Here is a 16,332-nt window from a genome sequence, read left to right on the forward strand (position 1 = left end):
TGATACCCACATCCTCTCCTTCGTGGTCTTCCTGAAAGGGGACAACCCTCCATGAGGAGCAGGGCTGGAAGTTCAGGTACAGATAGGAGCCTTGGAACTCACCCATCCTCATCCTTAAAGGTGGAACCAGCAACCTCTGGCTTAATTAGCACTTCAGGCGGGTCAAGTTTCACTAACCCAGAGGGGATGGAGCTGGAAGAGTAAGTCCCCGTGAAGAATAAGGAGTGTGTAAGGGCCAAGATGTTACTGATCAGTCGACAGACAAGGGTACAGGTCCCACCTGCCACGGTGTCAAGGGGCAAACAGTACAGCTGGGGAGGCGGTCAATGACAGTGTGACAGATAAACAAGGAGGCCGTGTTCAAGTCTTGATCTCACCCCTCGGATCTCAAGTCCGTCTGAGCCTCAATTCCCTCACCTGTAAGATGGGAATACTATATAATGCCACCTTGCCTTGCGGGGTGGAGAGGATTAGACACACACACGTCCTTTCCAACAGTAAGCGGCAGCTCGATCAATGACCATTGCTACCACATTGATACGGTGAGGGGACACCACCAAGTCACAGGCCCATGGATCTGAGAGACAGCAGGACTTAGGAGACCAGAGAGTCCAACTCATAAAAGACAGCTGGAAGGTGCTTTCAAGCCCACGCCATGGTAAGGGGAAAAAAGGAAAGAAAAAACCCGCTGACAATAGAAGAGAAATATTTTGCTCTGAAGCAACCTGCAACCCATGAGGGCTGCTGGCAGGCAGAGGGGCAGGCCCCAGGCTGTGTTTCAGGAGTATTACCGGTAGGAGCAAGCCTGGGAAGACAGGCAGGAATTTTGCCAAAAGGGGAAGGCAGCCCTGAAAGGAAGGTAGACAGCCTGTCTCCCCTGGCCCCACCCACGGGACTAAAAATAGAACTAATCGCCTTCCTCCAGCCCCGCGTTCTCTCTCTGACCTCTGGCTGCTGGGTCGGTAATCCCTCGCAATCCCTGTCACTCCCGCCTCAGCTCCACCACCGTCTGCTCACCCAGGGACAGCGCTCCCAACCCCGGACAGCGCTCCCAACCCCGGACAGCGCTCCCAACCCCAGGCCAGCTCTCCCAACCCCGGACAGCGCTCCCAACCCCGGACAGCGCTCCCAACCCGGGACAGCGCTCCCAACCCCGGACAGCTCTCCCAACCCCGGACAGCTCTCCCAACCCGGGACAGCGCTCCCAACCCAGGACAGCTCTCCCAACCCGGGACCAGCTCTCCCAACCCAGGACAGCTCTCCCAACCCGGGACAGCTCTCCCAACCCGGGACAGCTCTCCCAACCCAGGACCAGCTCTCCCAACCCCGGACAGCGCTCCCAACCCCGGACAGCGCTCCCAACCCCGGACAGCTCTCCCAACCCGGGACAGCGCTCCCAACCCAGGACAGCTCTCCCAACCCGGGACCAGCTCTCCCAACCCAGGACAGCTCTCCCAACCCGGGACAGCTCTCCCAACCCGGGACAGCTCTCCCAACCCAGGACCAGCTCTCCCAACCCCGGACAGCGCTCCCAACCCCGGACAGCGCTCCCAACCCCGGACAGCTCTCCCAACCCGGGACAGCGCTCCCAACCCAGGACAGCTCTCCCAACCCAGGACCAGCTCTCCCAACCCAGGCCAGCGCTCCCAACCCGGGAACAGCTCTCCCAACCCAGGACAGCTCTCCCAACCCAGGACCAGCTCTCCCAACCCCAGGCCAGCGCTCCCAACCCGGGACCAGCTCTCCCAACCCAGGACAGCTCTCCCAACCCGGGACCAGCTCTCCCAACCCGGGACCAGCTCTCCCAACCCGGGACCAGCTCTCCCAACCCCGGACAGCGCTCCCAACCCCAGGCCAGCGCTCCCAACCCGGGACAGCACTCACAACCCCGGGTCAGCGCTCCCAACCCCGGGACAGCTCTCTCAGGGAGCGAATCCGGCCAGGGAGATCGGGAGGCAGGAAGGAACCACAGCCATTAGAAACGTAAAAGGGGAAGCGCGGCCCCCTGCTCCGATGGCTGTGAGCACACTCCTGGGGAACTCGTGTGGGGAACCTCTAAATGCGGAAGGCGGCCAGGGACAAGCCCTGCAGGACACAAGAGCAAACGGAGAGAGTGAATAAGTCGGTCTGGTCTTTAGCACCTCAGGAGTCGATTTCATTAGCGCATCCCTATTGGCTCTCTGTGGAGGATCCGGTAAACCCCAAGAGGTTTCCAGCTCTCTGGGCACGTGTCCAAAGTCCGCGACCTCCGTTCCGCACGTGGCTGCCTCTCTGTGAGCATGACCGACTCTCACGCTGCAGCTGTTCAGTCTCTCCGTCGTGTCCGACTCTTCCCGACCCCATGAACCGCAGCACGCCAGGCATTCCTGTCCATCACCAACTCCAGGAGTTTACTCAAACTCATGTCCATTGAGTTGGTGATGCCATCCAACCATCTCATCCTCTGTCGTCCCCTTCTCCTCCCACCTTCAATCTTTCCCAGCATCAGAATCTTTTCAAATGAGTCAGTTCTTTGCAGCAGCTGGCCAAAGTATTGGAGTTTCAGCTTCAACATCAGTCCTTCCTATGAACATTCAGGGTTGATTTCCTTTAGGATTGACAGGTTTGATCTCCTTGCAGTCCAGGGGACTCTCAAGAGTCTTCTCCAACACCACAGTTCAAAAGCATCAATTCTTCAGCACTCAGCCTCCCATGTGGTCTAACTCTCATATCCATACATGACTACTGGAAAAACCATAGCTTTAACTATAAGAATTTTTGTCAGCAAAGTGATGTCTGCTTTTTAATATGCTCTGTAGGTTGGTCATAGCTTATCTTCCAAGGAGTGAGCATCTTTAGAGTTCATGGCTGCAGTCACTGTCCACAGTGACTTTGGAGCCCAGGAAAATAAAGTCTGCCACTGTTTCCATTTGATGCTGGAGGCTCGCCTTTCACGGACCATATTCCTTTGTTTTCCCTGTATGACCACGTGTTCTTTCAGACCAGGACTTTGTATAAGAACTCTGCCTAGAATTCCCTGGCGGTCCAGGGGTTAAGACCTGGTGCTTTCACTCCTGTGACCTGGGTTCAATCCCTGGTTGGGGATCTATTATTCATAAGATCCCACACGCCTTGTTGCATGGCCAAAAATAAAAATAAAAAACTCTACATCTCAGGATGCCCAGCAGTTCACGAGGCAGGCAGAGGTTAAAAGGCACCAAACGTGGTGTCTCCGTGAAGCCCAAAGGGAGAATGGGTGAGAAATTCCAGGATCTTTGCCTTTCTACTAAGGAGCCTCTCCAGCCTCTGACGAGTAGATTTTAGTCTCAACAAGGACCCGAGCGGAAGCATCACTTCCTCTGGGAAGAGCCCCGAGGCCCTAAAGCCCCAGCGCCAGGGACTGGCCCACGGGGTCTTCCAGGGGTTCTTTCTGTCCCAAGGACGGGATCTCCAGTCTGTTCCTCGGGCGCCTCCCTCGCTGCGATCCCCAAGGCCCAGCAAGGTGTGTTGTCAGCATCAATTCCCACCCCTGCCCCAGCGCCTCTGGGAGGGCGGGGACAGAGAAGTTGCTGGCTGAACACTGGCTGAGTGAAACCAGGGCTGCGGGACGGGAAGGGTCTGGGCTCAGCAGATCCAAAGTTCAGCGGCGGAGACCTCGGCAGGAACCGCCTGGAGAGACAGGCTGGGCGTGGGCACCACAGCTCCCGGCCATCCTGACGTCACCAAAGGGCAGGCTTCTGGGCCGGCAGGCCGGGAGGAGAAAGGCGAGAGGCGGACGAGATGCGGCCAGTGACTGCGGCAGCAGGAAGGGGCGCCCTTCAGGGACGGTGCTGCCCCCAGCCCGGCCGTTTGGGGAACTAGAGTTGACTGAAGGTGGGTGATTATCAGGGATTATCTCATTTCACCCTCAGTGACCCTGAGGGGAGGGTGCAGTGATCCACTTTACACCAACTCGAGACCTTGGTTCCAGAGTGCTTGGAACAGGCTCCCAGCGAAGCACTGTTAGAAACACACACCCTCAGCGTTGATGGAGACTTTGAACCTCCTCCTGGGCTGCCCACCTCTCCAAGAGGGCTCACATCCCTACAACAGTCAACATCCCACCAAGCCTCCCTCCCAGGTCCCACCAGCCTGGCAGCGCTGACTATCACAAATGCCTTTGACAGGGCTTCCCTGAGTGGCTCCGGGGTAAACAATCCACCTGCCAATGCCGGAGACTCAGGTTCCATCCCTGACCCAGAAGATCCCACAGGCCTCAGAGCAACGAAGCCCGTGCACCGCATCTACGGAGCCTGTGTTCTAGAAGCCAGGGAGTCGCAACACTGACCCCACGCTGCAGCTACTGGAACCCACGGTCTGCAAGGAGAGAAGCCCGGAACCACGGAGGGAGAGGGGCCGCCGCTCAGGCAGCTCCGGGAGAGCTCCAGCAGCAGCAAAGGCCCGACACAGCCAGTAAATAAGCAACTAAACGAAAAAAAAAAAGTGCTTTCTGGGGTCATCACGTCTGCCCATCAGCCTCCAGGCCTCACTGTTCTCCTTCCACCTACAGGAGCGGCACTAACGCCCTGCACAGGACGCGCTTCCGCTGTCTGCGGGCCGTTCACGCTCCGCTGGCCCCAGGGTTTAGAAAGATCCCCGCAGACAGAGATCGCACTGCCGCTCAGGGTGAAACTTGCTTTGAGCAGGTTAGCAAACCACGACAAAAGGAATCAGAGAGCGAAGATGGTAACAGTGTTGCGGTGAAGGGGCTCTCTCTCTCTCTCCGGGGGCAAGGGGGGGCTGGCTCGGGGAGGTGAGCTAGAAGCCAAAACCCACCTAAACCTTAACAGTAGTCTTCAAGGAAAGCGTTAGTGTTGCTGAAAGGGAATTAGAGATCCACCGAACTCCCTGTGACAAAGCGGGGGAGAGGAGCAGCGAGGCGCAGTGACACGGAGGAGCAGGCACCAGGCACCAAGCCACAGCCAGAATCTCCTGACCCAGCGGGTCCTCTCTGCACAGCGCGGTCATCCATCTCCCTGCCCCACGAGGCCGCGCCCCCAGCCTCACCACTCCGTCTACAGCCTCCCTTCCACAGCGCTCCGGGAGGAAAAGGGGAGACGCAGCATTGGCGCCATTTTACAGACGGTAACACTGAGGCTCGGAGAACCAACGGGACTTGCTTGGGTTCCTCCAACAATCTGAATTTCTACTTGGGCCTCAGAGTTCAGCTGAGGCTGTCTGCTGTCTGCTGAAAGGGCATCTCGCCCCGGAAATGGACTTCCTCACTTAAGGAAGGACACTGCCTCTCCTGCCGACCAGCTCTGCACCGCCCGCTGTGCTGGACCGGCGGGTCTTCAACACCAGGCTCCGCTTTGCTCTCTGCCTCCGGGGCAAGGGCTCAGGGAGAGGTCAGGAGCCTGGCTCCTCCCTGGATCGGGCTCCCGGCCGCCCCGTGACCCGGGGCATCTGTCCTTCCCAGGCTGAGCTCTGGTCTCCTCCTCTTTACACACAGAGGCAGCCACTTCTGCTCTGTCATTTCAGGGATGTTTGGAGGCAGCAGGGAGGCTGACTCCCACCACCAGTGACCGTCCCCTGGCCTCGGTCACATCCCCTCCCCTGCCTCCAACGCAGTCCTTCTAGGAGCCGGTGAAAGGGTCAGGAAGGTCTCAGCTCAGACAAGGGCGGGCAAGGAAAACAGCTGTGACATCAGCCCAGCACTCCTTCACGCTTTTGCCCAAGGCTTCATCTTTCCGAAGAGATTTTACAGTGACTAGTGTGAGATTCACCAGGCTTAGTCCTGGGTGCGCCACGCACCATACAAATGGCTGTGCCTGCTCTCTTGGGTTTAGTCCTGAGGACCACCCATTTTACAGATGACAAAACTTAGGCTCCAAGGTCATGGGCACAGCTGGTAAGCAGTGGAGCAGGGAGGCAACCCCAGCTCTATCCAGACCCCTGTTGCTCGGACTTCAGTTGCGCATGATCACCTGGAGAGATTTATGGATAATCAGATTCTGATTCCCTTGCTCTGGAGGGAGGCCTAAGCGACCGCGCCTCTGACAAACTCCCATGTAGATGGGACTACGTTGCATCAGGGGCTAGATCTTAAATTCCCCTAAGACAGAGCCTGAGTGACCCATCCCCAGGGCTGAGCACTGGGTTTGCCCCATAGAGAACACTCAGCGATTATTTATTCAATGAGTCAATGAATATTGCACGTAAATACCCATGCTTAACCGCTTCTCTATACTAAGCCCGATTACATCATCCGAGCTCAACACAAATCTCCAGGGTACCATTAACCTTCCTTCGACCGATACGGAAACAAGTTCAAAAGAGTAGGTTGCCCAAGGTTTCACCGATTTTACGCAGCAGGGTTGGAAGCGGACTCCCTTCAGATCCTTGGGCCCGATCACAGCCGTCCCAAGGATGGGGGGCGCGGGCGGGGGGTTAATAATTACAGACAGCTGGATGCCGAGGCGCTGAACATCCGCTGGACCAGATCAGCTCCCGGTCAGGCGGTCGCCCACGGGAGCTGCTCTCTCGCGGGCGAGGGCAGCGGGCTCAGCGCCCCCCAAGGGGAGAGAGGCTCGGGGGCGCCCGGAGGAGGCGGGTCCGGGCGCAGCGCCCGGCAGCGGCGGGCAGGCGGTGCGCGCCCCCGACCTTCACGGGGAGTCCCTCTGGACGCCCCCGCGGACCCCAGCTCTCGACAGACGCCGTCCAGCCGTGCGGGGGGCGGGGGGGCGCCCAGGGAGAGCGCAGCCTGGCGACGCTTCGGCGGCAGGCGACCCGGGGACGGGGGCTCCGTGCGTCCGGCTCGGGGAGCGCCGGCCTGGACCCGGGCCCGGAGGAAGACCCCGCCCGCCCCCGGACTCACGGCCTTCAGCTGCTCCAGCCGGTCCTTCATCCTGGCGCCGCGCCGGGGCCCAGGTGAGCGGCCGGAAGAGGCGGCGGCCGAGCGAAGAGGAGCGTCCGCGGCCCCGCGAGGCCCGCCCGCGCTCCCGACGCGGCTCCGGGGGCGCGGCTCCGACCGGCGCCCGCCCTCACCTGGGCCGCGCCCCGCCCTTAAAGGGCCCGCGCCCGGCCGAGGGGCGGCCCGCCTCGGTGCAGGCGCCCAGTCCTGTCCGACTCTCTGCGACCGCACGGACGGCAGCACGCGGGGCCTCCCTGTCCGTCACCAACTCCTGGAGTTTGCCCAAACTCAGGTCCGTTGAGTCGGTGGTTCCATCCAACCCTCTCATCCTCTGTCGTCCCCTTCGTCTTCTCCTGCCCACAATCTCTCCCAGCATCAGGGTCTTTTCAAATGAGTCAGTTCTTCACATAAAGTGGCCAAAGTATTGGAGTTTCAGCTTCAACACCAGTCCTTCCAATGAACACCCAGGACTGATCTCCTTTAGGATGGACTGGTTGAATCTCCTTGCAGTCCAAGGGACTCTCAAGAGACTTCTCCAACACCACAGTTCAAAAGCATCAGTTCTTCAGTGCTCAGCTTTCTTTATAGTCCAACTCTCACATCCATACATGACCACTGGAAAAACCATAACCTTGACTAGACGGACCTTTGTTGGCAAAGTAATGTCTCTGCTTTTTAATATGCTGTCTAAATTGGTCATATCTTTCCTTCCAAGGAGTAAGCGTCTTTTAATTTCATGGCTGCGATCACCATCTGCAGTGATTTTGGAGCCCCCAAAAATAAAGTCAGCCACTGTTTCCACTGTTTCCCCATCTATTTGCCAAGAAGTGGTGGGACTGGATGCCATGATCTTAGTTTTCTGAATGTTGAGTTTTAAGCCAACTTTTTCACTCTCATCTTTCACCTTCATCAAGAGGCTCTTTAGTTCTTCTTCACTTTCTGCCATAAGGGTGGTGTTATCTGCATAGCTGAGATTATTGATATTTCTCCCGGCAACCTTGATTCCAGCTTGTGCTTCATCCAGCCCAGCATTTCTCATGATGTACTCTGCATAGAAGTTAAATAAGTAGGGTGACAATATACAGCCTTGACATACTCCTTTCCCAATTTGGAACCAGCTGTTGTTCCATGTCCAGTTCTAACTGTTGCTTCCTGACCTGCATACAGATTTCTCAGGAGGCAGGTCAGGTGGTCTGGTATTCCCATCTCTTTCAGAATTTTCCATATTTTGTTGTGATCCACACAGTGAAAGGCTTTGGCATACTCAATAAAGCAGAAGTAGATGTTTTTCTGGAACTCTCTTGCTTTCTCAATGATCCAACAGATGTTGGCAATTTGATCTCTCGTTCCTCTGCCTTTTCTAAATCCAGCTTGAATATCTGGAAGTTCACAGTTCAGGTACTGTTAAGCCTGGCTCGGAGGATTTTGAGCATTACTTTGCTAGTGTGTGAGATGAGTACAATTGTGGGGTAGTTTGAGCATTCTTTGGCATTGCCTTTCTTTGGGATTGGAATGAAAACTGACCTTTTCCAGTTCTGTGGCCACTGCTGAGTTTTCCAAGTTTGCTGGCATTTTGAGTGCAGCACTTTCACAGCATCATCTTTCAGGATTTGAAATAGCTTAACTGGAATTCCATCACGTCCACTAGCTTTGTTCATATCAGCTGAGAAATAACTCCAGAAAGAAGGAAGAGATGGAGCCAAAGCAAAAACAACACCCAGTTGTGGATGTGACAGGTGATGGAAGTAAAGTCCGATGCTGTAAAGAGCAATACTGCGTAGGAACCTGAAATGTTAGGTCCATAAATCAAGGTAAATTGGAAGTGGTCAAACAGGTGAAGGAAGAGTTGAACATTGACATTTCAGGAATCAGAGAACTAAAATGGGTTAGAATGGGTGATTTTAACTCAGATGACCATTATAGGAATCAGAGAACTAAAATGAACTGGAATGGGTGAATTTAACTCAGATGACCATTATATCTACTACTGTGGGCAAGAATCCCTTAGAAGAAATGGAGTAGCCATCATAGTCCATAGAAGAGTCCAAAATGCAGTACTTGGGTACAATCTGAAAAACGACAGAATGATCTCTGTTCATTTCCAAAGCAAACCATTCACTATCACGGTAATCCAAGTCTATGCCCCAACCAGTAATGCTGAAGAAGCTGAAGTTGACCGATTCTATGAAGAGCTACAAGACCTTCTAGAGCTAACACCCAAAAAAGATGCCCTTTTCATCACAGGGGACTGGAATGCGAAAATAGGAAGTCAAGAAACACCTGCAGTAACAGGCAAATCTGGCCTTGGAGTACAGAATGAAGCAGGGCAAAGGCTAATAGAGTTTTGCCAAGAGAACGCACTGGTCATAGCAAACACCCTCTTCCAACCAGTCACTTCAGTCGTGTTCAACTCTTTGCGGCCCCATGGACTGCAGCCCACCAGGCTCCTCTGTCCTTGGCATTCTCCAGGCAAGAACACTGGTGTGGGTTGCCATGCCCTCCTCTGAGGGATCTTCCCGACGCAGGGATTGAACGTGCATCTCTTGTGTCTTCTGCATCGGCAAGCAGCTTCTTCACCACTAGCGCCAACTGGGAAGCCTCCCAACAGGTGGGAGAGGGAGCTACTAATTCTGCTGGACGAAGGGCATTCCAAGTAAAGGAATGTGTATGGTCCAGAACTGCGGGTTGGAGCAGAAAGACTGTTCTTCATGGAAATTACTGGAGGTGAGGCAGGGTGGGGTGGGCTGGGAGGAAGACTGGATTTATGATGTCGGCCATGGGGATCCGTCAGAGAAACGTACGCAGTTCAGTGGTGCAGTCAGAACACCTGCCACTCACCGTGTGGACGCCTTTGCAAAGTTACTGCTTCTCTAGGGGATGAATCAGAGATATTACAGCTTTCCAGTTTGCTGTGAGGCCTGTTACCGGAGGAGGAACGGCTGATTCGTCGTCTCCTGTGGAGCAGAGGTGTAAGAGGAGGATGTTTGTACTGGAAACCTTAAGCTGTTAATTCCTATCTGATTTCCCCAGGTGGCTCAGTTCAGCTCAGTCGCTCAGCCGTGTCCGACTCTGCGACCCCATGAACCGCAGCACGCCAGGCCTCCCTGTGCATCACCAGCTCCCGGAGTTCACTCGGACTCCTGTCCATCGCGTCGGTGATGCCGTCCCCCCATCCCGTCCTCTGTCGCCCCGTCTCCTCCCGCCCTCAGTCTTGCGCGGCCGGCATTCCCTTCCGAGCGCTGGGCGTGTTTTCCCCCGCCCCGCCGTCTTCCCGCCCGCGCCTCCACACCTCCACTTTCTTTCCTCTCCCCTGCCCGCCTTCCTACTCGGGAACAAACGCTCTGTCCCGCACATTCAGGGTGGAGCTCAAAAAATGGGACCGGCGGTGGCGAAGGGTCAACCCTCCGCTCAGGGAAAGAATCTGCGCTTTGCATCCAGATCAAATGCTGTGAATATTTTCCTGGCTCTGGGGTTCCCCTCCTGTGGCTAAGACTTCCCCTTTCCATGGGGGTGGGGGCGCGCAGTGTGGCTTCCATCCCCGCTCAGGAACCGAGCGACCAAATCACGAAACAGGAACAGTATTGTAACAAATTCTGTAAAGGCTTTTAAAAGTTTCCATATTTTAAAAAGTGGTTTTCTCCATAATCCTAGCAGAATTCGGCCTCCGGTGCGATCTCGCTGCGCCTCCCGTGCAGGCGTGCTGGCCTCCCGGGAAGGCGGTCTGCGGCGGGCGGCCGGCTTGCACCCCCGCCCCGCCCCGGTCTTCGCCGTCCGTCCGCGTCCCTGCAGCCCGCGATCCGGGGGCGCGGTCCCGCCTCGGGCCACAGGGAGGCGCGTGCGCCCCCAGGTGGTCAGCAGTGGGAACGGCGAACGGGTCAGAAATCGCGCTCCACCTGCTCTCCTTAACGCAGGCTTGCCAATGAGGGCAGGAAGCTCTGCGCTCTAGAACAGTCTTCTGAGGACGCAGACGCGTGAACCGCTCTCCACGGTGGAAGTCTGAAAAGGACCGCAGGAGATTATCGGGGTAGCCATCCAGCCTCTGCCTGAACGTACTGCAATGTTTTTTTTACGATTATTTCAAACACTCCCAAACATTTTCTCTGGGTGAACAGTTCCACCTGTTGTTTAAAAGCGTTTTGTTATGCAGAACAAAAATTTTCCCTCCCTCTAGCTTCCATCACTCCTTCTTGCTCCTTACCTTTGTCTGAATACTTAAGAAATTTAATCTGTCACCGGGAGGGTTTCCAGGTAGGGATGGCAGCTCTGGGGCCACGGACCAATTGCTGACACGTGGCCAGGAAGACTGCATTCTAGACACAGTTTCACCCACAAAACAGCTGTCACCTGACATCACATAACCTGTTTTCTTATCTGTGAGATAAGGAGGTTGGTCAAAACGGGTGCTTCTCAACCTTTTCTTTTTTTTTCAGTTTTTTTTCCTTAATGTATATATTTTATTTAAGTATAGTTGACTTACAATGCTTCAACGTGATTTGGTTGAACCTATATTATTTTTTTAGATTATTTTCCATTACGGGTTATTATAAGATATTGACTATAGTTCTCTGTGCTATACAGTAAACCTTTGTTGTTTGTTGCGTATCTATTTTTTTAAATTAGAAATCTAGCATTCTATTCTTACTAAGTCAAAGATCCAGAACATCTATTCTTACTAAGTCTAAGATCCAGAGCATCACACATTCTTTATTTTTATTTGTGGATATCATGCTTGACTGATTCTATAGCCCTTAGAAAATAAATTTACTCGATAATCAGAAATTTGGTTTCTGCAAACTCATATATACAGAGAACAGATGATTGCCAGAAGTGGGGGCCAGGGAACAAAATGGGTCAAGAAGTATAATTATAAGATACGTAAGTCCTGGGGACGTAATGTACAGCATTACATGTAGTTAACAATACTGTATTATGTACTTAGAGTTGCTAAGAGAATAGATCTTTAAAGTTTTCATCATAATAAAAGTAAAATTGTAACTATGTGAGGTGATGGATATATTGTGGCAATCATTTTGCAGAATATGCATTTATCCAGCCATTTGATATAAATGAATTTATTTACAAAAAAGAAACACGAACAGGTTTTGAAAACAAATTTATAGTTACCAAAGGGGAAACTTGGCAGGGAGAGGTAAATTAGGAGCTTGGGATTAACCTATGTACCCTACTGTATGTAAAATAGATAACCAACAAGGATAGCATAGGGCACTCTACTCAAATTTCTGTAATAACCTACATGAGAAAAGAATCTGAAAAAGAACAGGTATTTGTATAACTGAATCACTTTACACCCGAAACTAACATAACATTGTAAGTCAGCTCTACCCCAGGAAATCTGTTTAAGCTCATGCGGCACACCTTAAACTAATGCAATGTTATGTGCCAATTATATCTCAACAAAACTAGGAAACAGAAAAGAAATCTGGTTTCCTAGGAAAGGATATTTCTGTGAAGAAAAATAAAACGACCTTTTGGTTATCCTATGTGGCCATAACAGAAATGACTATTTGATTTTCTTTAAACTTTTAACACATGAAAACCAGAGTATAGAGCCCTCTTGAGACTTCCCTGGTGGCCTTGTGGTAAGACCCCACACTCCCAATTCAGGGGCACAGACTCGACCCCTGGTTTGGGGACAAAGACCCCATGTGCCACACAGCATGGCCAAAACAAACAAGAAACTATTAAAATGTTTTATTACAATGTTTTTTTAAAGAGCCTTCTTAACTGCGCTTGGGAGTCCAGGAACCCATGAAGGGAAGCATCAACAGAGTTCTTTTCTTATGACATTCTATGTAAAGGTCGTTATCACAGACCTCAAGCCTTCTTAAAAACTCCTATTAGGTGTGAACCCAATTTTGTTCATCTTCTATTAATATTTGCTCTTCCATGACAGGCGGAAGTCTGGATTCCAGATGCTAGTTGTGTAAAACAAGCTGAAGAAAGGCAAGTTGCTGAGGGACAAGGGACCTGGGCAAGGGGAGGCCAGAGGCTGGTGAGGGAGGCTCTCACTGAGCCCGGGTGGGCTGCAGCGTCTCCAGGGAGGTGGAGACGCCTTGGCTTCAGGCTTTGCAGGAGCTCCTTCTCGCCGATGCATTTTTATCCTTCTGCTCGCCCCAGCGCCTGGCTTCCCACCATGTCGAGTGTGCAGCTGTTTCCCACTAAAGGAGTCCTGCAGTACTCAGCTTCACTTTGGTGTGTCCGACTCTTTGAGACCCCGTGGTCCAGAGCCCGCCAGGCTCCTCTGTCCGTGGGATCTTCCCATCAGGACTACTGGAGTGGCTTGCCATGCCCTCCTCAAAACACTGTGTGTGGTTCATTCACTGTCTGGTTTCCCTGGTGGCTTAGATGGTAAAGAATCCGCCTGCAATGCGGGAGACCCAGGTTCAGTCCCTGGGCTGAGAAGATCCCCTGGAGAAGGGAATGGCAATCCACTCCAATATTCCCATGGACAGAGGAGCCTGGCAGGCTACTGTCCATGGGGTTGAAAAGAGTCGGACACCACTGAGTGACTGACACTTACTTCAGCCATCAGGACTTCCCAGGTGGTGCAGCTGTATGCAGGAGATGCAGGTTCGATCCCTGGGTCAGGGATGGAGGAGGAGGTGGTGGCCACTCCAGTATTTGTGCTTGGGAAATCCCATGAACAGAGAAGCCTGGAGGGCTACAGTCCAGTTTGTGACTCGGGTCACAAACGAGTGTAGTAAGATTAATTGAAGTGTTTGCATTTTGGCTATAGATGACCAATAGTTAATTTCACTTTTGCAGACAAACCAAAACAAGGACCCTGGGGTGTGGGCCTCTGCTTCCCGCTAAGCCTGTTTCTTCCCCACAGGAGGAAAGACCTGAACCTTAGCCCACCCTGGCCCTCGGGGCTGCTCTGACCCTTGTACCTGGAGGCAGCACGGCCAGGGTGTGTGCTTCGGTCAGAGAAGATATGGGAAGCAGAGACCTGAAGGGGAAGACCCTCTCTGCTCCCCGTGGCAATTCCTCCCCACTGCAGGGGGGTGGGGAATACATGTCCTGACTTGTACTTTCCACCCCGTACCCTTTGCATTAGTTATCTATTGCCGCGTAACAAATTGCCCTAAAACAGAATGAACAACTTCATCTTATGGTTTCTATGATTCGGGGATCCCGGTGCAGTTTAGCTGGGTGCCTCTGCCTCAATACTGTAGTTAAGGCGTTGGCTGGGGGCTATGCCTCATCTCAGGGCTTGACCGGGAAAGAACCTGCTTCTGAATTCACTCACATGGTTGCCGGCAGGATTCAGCTCATCAGGGCTGTTCCTCACCCCATGGGCCCCTTCCTAGGGCAGCCCAAGTCCATCAGACCAAGCAGGTGAGAGGGACAGAGAGAGACCAAAACGTGTTTAGAACCTAACCTCACTGTGACATCACTTTACCCATATTCTATTGATTAACAGTGAATCCCACCTCCTAGAGTAGTGAAAATAAAGACAAGAGTAAACAAGTAGGACCTGATTAAACTCAGAAGCTTTTGCACAGCAAAGGAAACTATAATCGAGGTAAAAACACAACCCTCAGAATGGGAGAAAATAATAGCAAATGAAACATCTGACAAAGGATTAATTTCCAAAATATACAAGCAGCTCATATAACTCAATACCAGAAAAACAAACAACCCAATCAAAAAGTGGGGAAAAGACCTAAACAGACATTTCTCCAAAGAAGACATACAGATGGCTAACAAATACATGCAAAGATGCTCAACATCGGTCATTATTAGAGAAATGGAAATCAAAGCTACAGTGAGATATCACCTCACACTGGTCAGAATGGTCCTCATCAAAAAGCCTACAAACAATAAATGCTGGAGAGGAATGTGGGGAAAAGGGAAGGCTCTTGCACTGTTGGTGGGAATGTAAACTGATACAGCCACTATGGAAGACGATATGGAGATTCCTTTAAAAACTGGGAATAACACCCCCATATGACCCAGCAATCCCACTCCTAGGCATATACCATGGGGAAACCAAATTGGAAAAGACATATGTATCCCATTGTTCATTGCAGCACTATTTACAACAGCTAGAACTTGGAAGCAACCTAGATGTCCATCAACAGATGAATGGGTAAAGAAGTTGTGGTGCATATACACAAAGGAATATTACTCAGCCACAAAAAGGAATGCATTTGAGTCAGTTCTCATGAGGTGGATGAACCTAGAGCCTATTATACAGAGTGAAGTGAGTCAGAAAGAGAAAAATAAATATCATATTCTAACGCATATATACGGAATCAAGAAAAATGGTACTGAGGAATTTATTTACAGGGCAGCAATGGAGAAACAGACATTGAGAATAAACTTACAGACATGGGGATGGGGAGCAGAGAGTGAGATGTATGGGTAGAGTAACATGGAAACTTACATTACCATGTGTAAAATAGAGAGCCAACGGGAATTTGCTGTCTGGCTCAGGAAACTCAAACAGGGGCTCTGTGTCAGCCTAGAGGGGCGGGCTGGGGAGGGAGATGGGAGGGAGGTTCAGGAGGGAGGGGATATATGTGTACCTATGACTGATTCATGTTGAGGTTTGACAGAAAGCAGTAAAATTCTGTAAAGCAATTATCCTTCAATTTAAAAATTAATTAATTTAAAACAAACCCTCAACATTCAAAAAACTAAACAAAAAGTGAATCACTAGGCTCGCCCCCCACTCGAGGTGAGGGGATACACACGGGCTTGAAGGCCGGGAACCACCTCGGTAGCTGCCGGCAGCACAGTTCAAATCCCAGAGGAACGCCAGGGCGATGCTATTCACCGCCTCCGAGCTCGCTTCTCGGTATCTGAACTGGACAGCGCTGGCCATTCTAGGGTCGTGTCCTCAAACGTGCTCCCGGACACGCTGGGCTTCCTCAGCCCGCCACTGTGCGGTGGCCCGTGCCTCCCACGCCTCCCGCGTGCTTCGTGAGGTCAGCCGCCTTGCGCCTCCCCGTCACCGACGGGCCCCGGCCCCGGCCCCGACCGTCAGGCCAGAAGCCCGCGAGGCCCTCGGGCTGCGCCCTTGCCTGGCCGCTCAGCCGAGCCCGGCTCTTGGCGGCCCTGTGGACCGCAGCCCTCCAGGCGCCTCCACCCCTGGGATTCTCCAGGCAGGAATACTGGAGCGAGGTGCCGTTTCTTTCTCCAGGGGATCTTCCTGACCCGGAGATCCTGACCCAGGGATGGAATGCGGATCTCCTGCATTGCAGGCAGATTCTTCACCATCTGAGCCACACACACACACACACACACACACACACACACCAGCAGCCTCACCAATCTCTCACCTCTTCTCTGCATCCACTGTGCCCGTGATTCCCACCTATCTCTGCCTGAGTTGCCCCTTCTGCATTTCACGTCTGGCAAGCCCCTGCTCCTCCTCAAGACCGAGGCCCTCTCCAGCTCACTCGGATGGTCTCCTTGATCCTCTGCCCTCCCGC

General features: G+C 52.8%; 1 protein-coding gene across 2 annotated transcripts in view; it reads right to left on the reverse strand.

Annotated features, from left to right (window-relative positions):
* The window catches only part of STX3 (syntaxin 3), a 48,584-nt gene extending 41,618 nt beyond the window's left edge, over positions 1–6,966 (reverse strand). For both annotated transcript variants that reach the window (XM_065946318.1, XM_065946316.1), the window contains exon 1: positions 6,836–6,966. In XM_065946318.1, the coding sequence (XP_065802390.1) occupies positions 6,836–6,865 (30 nt within the window). In that variant the 5' untranslated portion in view covers positions 6,866–6,966. The remainder of the gene's footprint in view (positions 1–6,835) is intronic.
* Between the last annotated feature and the right edge of the window lie 9,366 nt (positions 6,967–16,332).

This window comes from Muntiacus reevesi, chromosome 9, assembly GCF_963930625.1.
Source record: "Muntiacus reevesi chromosome 9, mMunRee1.1, whole genome shotgun sequence".
Lineage (NCBI taxonomy): Eukaryota > Metazoa > Chordata > Mammalia > Artiodactyla > Cervidae > Muntiacus > Muntiacus reevesi.